The sequence below is a fragment of the Melozone crissalis genome, unplaced genomic scaffold (assembly GCF_028551555.1).
Source record: "Melozone crissalis strain CALT ecotype California unplaced genomic scaffold, PUWL_Pcris_2 ptg000046l_1, whole genome shotgun sequence".
NCBI lineage: Eukaryota > Metazoa > Chordata > Aves > Passeriformes > Passerellidae > Melozone > Melozone crissalis.
In genome coordinates this window covers 7,903,571-7,910,463 of record NW_026535824.1, presented here as the reverse complement: position 1 = coordinate 7,910,463, position 6,893 = coordinate 7,903,571, and the positions used below count along the sequence as shown (strand labels likewise).

The following is a 6,893-nucleotide window of genomic DNA, read 5'->3' as shown; positions in this document are numbered from 1 at the left end:
CTGGCTGCCCATGGAGCATTTGTGGGAACTCAGGGGTAAAAAGAGGGTGCATCACTTTTGAAAAGTGGAACAGGGAACTCAGAAAGTGTTTAAGAATGTTGTTAAGTTACGCAAAAAGAAAAGCAAAGAGGTGAAAGCTCAACTAGAGCTTAACCTGGCCACTTCTGTGAAAAATAATAGGAAATGTTTCTATAAATAAAATTATAGCAAAACACCAGACAAACAGAACCTCTACTATTTATTGGATGCAGTAGGAAATACAGTAACTAGAGATAAAGACAAGGCTAAGCTACTTAACACCTTGTTTGTCTCAATTTTCAATATTAGGAAAGGCTGTCCTCAGGACAATTGTTCTCCTTAGCTGGTAGATGGGCACAGGGACCAGAACAGGCCCCCTGGAATCCAGGAGGAAGCAGCTGGTGACCTGCTGAGCCACTCAGATGCTCACAGGTGTATGGGATCAGATGAGATCCATCCCAGGGGGATGAGGGAGCTGTGGATGAGCTCCCCAAGCTGCTCTCCATCATTTACCATCAGTCCTGGCTCAGCAGGGAGGTCCCAGAGGACTGGAGGTGCCAATGTGAGCCCATCCCCAAGAAGGGCTGGAAGGAGGAGCTGGGGAACTCCAGACCTGTCAGCCTGACCTGGGTGCCCGGCAAGGTTATGGAACAGACCACCTTGAGTGCCATCACAGGGCACCCACAGGATGGCCGGGGGATCAGAGCCAGCCAGCGTGGATTTAGGGGTGGCAGGTCCTGCCTGACCAACCTGGTCTCCTTTTATGACCAGGTGACCCGCCCGTGGATGCAGGAAAGTCTGTGGATGTTGTGTGCCTGGATTTCAGCAAAGCCTTTGACACTGTCTCTGACAGCATTCCCTGGAGAAGCTGCAGCCCAAAGCTTGGGCAGGTTCCCTCCTCGCTGGGAGATTTAAGAGCTGGCTGGAGGCTGGGCCCAGAGAGTGGTGGGGATGGTGCTGCACCCAGCTGGTTTCCAGGCACTGGTGGTGTCCCCCAGGGGTCTGTGCTGTGCCCAGTCCTGTTTAATATCTTCACTGATGATCTGGCTGAGGGGATCGAGTCCAGCATTCACAAATTGCAGATGGCACCAAGCTGGGTGTGAGTGTGGATCTGCTGGAGGGCAGGACAAGAAGACACAGCCTTTAGCTGCACCAAGGGAGGTTCAGGCTGGACAATAGGAAGAAGTTCTTCACAGAAAGGATGAGTGGGCATTAGAATGGGCTGGCCAGGGGGGAGGTAGCAGAGTCCCTGTCCCTCTCCAGAGGCACTTAGTGGCATGGTCTTGGTGACAAGGCAGTACTAGGGCATTGGTTGGGCTTGATGATCCCAAAGGTCTTTTCCAGCCTATTTGATTCTGTCGTTCTGTGATGATTGGGACACTCTGGGGCCATTGTGACACTGCAGGGCCTCATGAAACTAAGAGGACCATGGTGACACTGTGCAGCCCCACAGAACCAAGGGTCCATTGTTGTACTCTGGGGCCAAATGGAACCAGGGAGTGCACCATGACACTCTGGGTCCTCGTGGAACCACAGAGGCCATTGTGACACTGCAGGGCCTTGTGTAACCAAGGGGTTTCACCATTTTGACACTGCAAAACCAAGGAGACCATTGGGAGACTCCAGGGCGCAGTGGAACCAAGGGGCCATTCTGACACTGCGGGACGTCATGGAACCAAGGGGACATTGTGACACTGCAGGATCCTGTGTAACCAAGGGGCCACTGTGACAGGATGGGGCCTCAAGGAATCTGGAAGAACGTTGTGACACTGTATGGCCTTGTGGAAACAAGGAGTCCATTGTGACACTGAGGAGACTTGTGGAATCACAGAGACCATGGTGACAGTGTGGGACCTCATGTAACCATGGGACCATTGTGACACTCTGGGGCTAAGTGGAACCAAGGAGACCATTGTCATATTTTGGGGCCCCATGGAACCAAGGAGACCATTGTTGCTCGGCATGGTCTACTGGAACCAAAGAGATCAGTGTGACAGTGCAGGGCTTGGTGTAACCAAGAGGCCATTGTGACACTGAGGGGTGCCATGGAACCAAGGACATCTTTGCAGATGATACCAAGCTGGATGTGAGTGTTGATCTGTGGGAGCATAGGAGGGCTCTGCACACGGACCTGGACAGGCTGGATCCAGGGGAAAGAATCCAACAAGTTGCAGCTTAAGAAGACCAAGTGCCAGGCCCTGATATTTGGCCCTGGTGCTACAGGCTGGGGACAGAGTGGTTGGACAGCAGCCAGGCAGAAAGGGACCTGCAGGGACTGATGGACAGCAGGCTGGACATGAGCCAGCAGGGTGCCCAGGTGGGCAAGAAGGCCAATGGCTCCTGGCCTGGATCAGGAATGGTGTGGCCAGCAGGACCAGAGCTGCTGTGCCAGCACAGATCTGCCCCCAGCTATGCACACAGACATTGCTGCTGCAGCTCCAGAGAAGGGAACACAAGGGTATATCTGGAAAAAAACTTTGCTGCGAGATCCTTTAGTTCCATTAAAACCACCAAGAGTGCAGCCCCTCGTTGACACAATCTCTGGCCACAGGGAAGATGGAGAGAAACAAAATGAGAAAAACTGCAAACCATGACATTTCTTTGTGGAAAAGATTAGTAAGGTAAAACAAAGAAAAAGAACCTCCAAAATGAAGCCAACAAGAAGTATCAAAGATGACTTTTATTACAAGAGATTTGCAGAATTTGGCCAGCAGTTTAATGTCCCTGAAACCATCCAGTCATCAGTTTCCACACTGCAGCCTTGAGCTCCTGGTTCCTCAGGCTGTAGATGAGGGGGTTCAGGGTTGGAGGCACCACTGAGTACAGAACTGACACTGATAGATCCAGGGATGGGGAGGACATGGAGCGGGGCTTCAGGTCAGAAAATGTGGCAGTGCTAAGGAACAGAGAGAGCACGCCCAGGTGAGGGAGGCAGGTGGAAAAGGCTTTGTGCCGTCCCTGTACAGAGGGGATCCTCAGCACGGCCCTGAAGATCTGCACATAGGAGAAAACAATGAACACAAAACAACCAAAGCCCAAACAGAAGGAAAATGCAAGAAGCTCAAGTTCCCTGAGGTACAAATTTGAGCAGGAGAGCTTGAGGATCTGTGGGATTTCACAGAAGAACTGGCCCAGGACATGGCCATGGCACAGGGGCAGGGAAAATGTATTGGCTGTGTGGATGAGAGCATTGAGAAAGCCACTGGCCCAGGCAGCTGCTGCCATGTGGGCACAAGCTTGGCTGCCCAGGAGGGTCCCATAGTGCAGGGGTTTGCAGATGGACACGTAGCGGTCATAGCACATGATGGTCAGGAGGAAAAACTCTGCTGAAATGAAGAAGAGAAAGAAAAAGAGCTGTGCAGCACATCCTGTGTAGGAGATGTTCCTGGTGTCCCAGAGGGAATTGTGCATGGCTTTGGGGACAGTGGTGCAGATGGAGCCCAGGTCGCTGAGGGCCAGGCTGAGCAGGAAGAAGAACATGGGCGTGTGCAGGTGGTGGCTGCAGGCTATGGCGCTGATGATGAGGCCGTTGCCCAGGAGGGCAGCCAGGGAGATGCCCAGCAAGAGGCAGAAGTGCAGGAGCTGCAGCTGCCGCGTGTCTGCCAATGCCAGCAGGAGGAAGTGCCTGATGGAGCTGCTGTTGGACATTTGCTGGGGCTGGGCATGGGGACCTGTTCATGGAGAAAGGACAGTGACAAGTCACGAGAGGCTGCTTGGAGCCAAACCTGATCCATTACCTGCAGACTGTCACACTGGGACTCACTCACCCTTGTTCCTGCTCTGGTAAATCCTTCACCTCGGTCCCTTCCTGAGCTCCAGTTGTGCTGGCTGAGTGTGCCAGGAGCAGCCAGGCTTGTGCCTGGAGGCTCTCAAGGAGCCATCCCTGCCCTGCTCCCCTGGGTTTGTGGCCCTGTGGCAGAGGGACAAGGCTGGATATTCAGGATTTGTCAAGGAAATCACTCTGAATGCAGAAAGGCTTGGTAGCATCTACACTCCCAGTTCTATAAGACATGGATGGCAGGAGTTGTTTTTAGGAATTTTATTCCTCCCCACACATCGTTCCTTGCTCTCTGAGGTCAGAAATCCCCAACATTTCGGCTGCACTCAGAGTTTGCCACTGAGAGATGGGAGAGCCAAAGGATTCCCTGTGGCTCAGGGAAGATGAGGGGCTGGATGGGCTTGTTCCCAACTGCCCTGGCTTTGCACCTTAGGCTGCAATCAGAGCACAATCACACTCCTGGGTCACCCTGGGATAAACCAGACCCTGCCCAGAGCAGAGGGATCCCTGAATGTCTCACCCTCTCTCAAGGTCTCTGGGCAAGTTCTCAGCACCCCCTTGTGCCAAGGACACTCACGGCTCCCTTGGCAAACCGAGCAGCATTTCCTCAGCTCTGGCAGCTCTGCCCTTCCCCATGGGACATTCAGGGAACTCCCAGAGGCTCTGGCACAGATTTGCACCCAGGAGGGCAGCTCAGAGCTTGGAAGGGCACAGCAAGGAGATCCCCAGCTGTGCCCATGATGGGATCTCAGGGAGGGGGCTCAGCTCATTCCCCTTTCCCATGGACTGCTTTGCCCACAGCCCCACAGGTGCCAGGGAAGCTTGGACACCCCATTCCCATGGAAAGCCCTGCCTGGCAGGAATGCCAAGGGCAGTGCCTGACTCAGCTGCTGCAAATGCCAGAGCCTCCCTGAGAGCAGCAGATAGCAGTGACAATATCAGGGCAGGGCAGAACCACAAGAAGATGTTGTGGTGCTGTGTCTGAGAGAGCAGGGCAGAGACAGCCGGGCACTCAGGACAGTTTTCCCGTGCCCAGCTGTGCCCGGCACCTCCCACACACCAACAGTGCCCTCCTGCCCCCAGCACTGCTCTCTTCAGCCCCCTCTCCTTCCCTGAGCATGTCCCTGGGCCTGGACATTCCCTCCTGAGAGGAGCCTTGTCCCTGCCAGCATTCACAGAGCCCATCCCAGCCCGTGTGCTCTGGCTGGGGCCCTACAGAAACCTGCCTGTGTGCAGGGCCCTGGCTGGGGCAGGCTCTGTGTGCCGCTGGGCAAGGGCAGCTCAGGAGAGCCCTGCTGGGCCCTGCAGAGGTGATGCTGCTGCTGTCCAGGGCTGAGGAGTTGCTGAGGGCCCTTTGGGAGGCTCCCAGCAGAGAGACTAACCACCCAAAATTACAATTCTGGAGTCTCTGTAAACGTTCAAACATTCCTTGGATGATCCTGTGTGTCCCTTTCAACTCAGAATGTCCTGGGATTCTGGGATTCCAATTCCTGTTCTGCTTCTCTCATTCCCCTGTTGGCTATAATCAAAACAGAAAAAAAAAACCAAAATCCTTGCAACAGTGTTAGAACAGTAAATTAAAAACCAGACAATATTTGGAAGCTTCCAGGTGTCCCAGTGGGGATGGGGCAAATCCAGCCCCTGATTTCAACAATTTATTCAGATTGATTAATTAGGATATTTAACAGGAACATCCAATAAGAGATTCAGTTTCCCTAGTTACACACCCCTGGCTCAACCCACAGCCTTTGGAGTAGGTCCAAAGGCTTCTTTGCCTTCACTTTTGCTTATGACTGCTCACATTCTGGTCAATAAACAATATGTTTTTCTTGTAGGTCTTCTTCCTGATAATAAGACTATACAGTATTTCAGGAATGTATTTAGACAGTCAGATGTTCTAAGAGAAGGGTTAGGAAATGTACTCGAGTTAATTGAGGATTATACTTATAGAAATATATAATAGTAATTTAATAAAGTTATTAAGAGTTTTATAGGGTTAAGTAAGGATTATAGATTTATTACCATGTAAAAGAAGTTTATAGAGCTATGAATTCATGAAAAATGTATAAAAAGCAAAAATATTTTTGTCATCACCCCATCTTTCCCATCCTTCTCCAAGTAGGAAATTGAAAACACTCTCAAGAAAGCTCCTGATCATTACAGCAATTCCAGGCTTACCTTCTTTTGGGAAGTGTCCCCCAGAGCTCTGCCCAGGCTGGTCTGGAGCTGGGAGGAGCCCTGCCCTGTTTTGCGGAGAAAAGAAGAAACCTCACAACTTTGTAAAAGTTGTAAAGCCCGGTATGCTTTTATTACAACGTGCGCCAGACGCAAGCCCCCAAAAAGGCATGCATGCCTTTGAAGACCTCAGGTCTTCTTTTATCCCCCTTCCAAATGCATATGCATACAGTTTCACAATAAGTTCATACATATTCATTCCGCGTGACATTTAGCACCAGTTCTTCTTTATCAGAGGAATTTCTATGTCTGGGGCAGATTGACCTTGTGGTCATTTCTGTTTTTCTTTCTCTGTCTCCTTGCTGTCTCTGGAATGCGGCTTTTCCTTCAGCTTTGGCCCCACAGACCCCTCACCTCTTCCAGACACTTCACCTAATTCAGAATGGATCCCCACTCTGTCTCAGCCCCACCCAGCCCCTCTCAGCAGCAGCCCCTGTCCTGCTCGGAGTGGCTCCTCCCACCCAGGTCTTGTCCCCCAGTGCTGGGAGCAGCTGCCAGGGGTAGGGCAGGGACTCAAGCAGGATGTTGCTCATGCAGTCGCTCTTGGCCCAGTCAGGACAGGACCAGAGGTGAAGAACTGCTCTACTCTGCAGCCAGGAACCATGGCTTGTCCTGGAGCCTTTGGCAGAAGGTGCCTGGGGAGACTCAAGGCTGACCCACTGGGATTTTGGAGTCGAAGCTACAGAGGGTCCAAAGCCAACTACACTCCCACAGAGAAGGGAATCTTGGCTGCCTATGAAGGAGTCCAACCCACCTCAGAGGTGATTGGTACAGAAGCGCAACTCCTTCTGGCACCCCAACTACTGGTGCTGGGGTGGATGTTCAAAGGCAAGGTTCCCACCACCCACCATGCCACCAGTGC

At 52.2% G+C, this 6,893-nt stretch overlaps 1 protein-coding gene across 1 annotated transcript; it reads right to left on the bottom strand.

Annotated features, from left to right (window-relative positions):
• Positions 1 to 310: 310 nt before the first annotated feature.
• Positions 311 to 3,555, bottom strand: LOC128943480 (olfactory receptor 14J1-like; the record flags this gene model as incomplete). Its single annotated transcript, XM_054286416.1, has 2 exons — positions 311 to 361; positions 2,779 to 3,555. Coding segments are annotated over 2 exons (828 nt in total), but the record flags the coding sequence as incomplete, so codon positions are not given.
• Between the last annotated feature and the right edge of the window lie 3,338 nt (positions 3,556 to 6,893).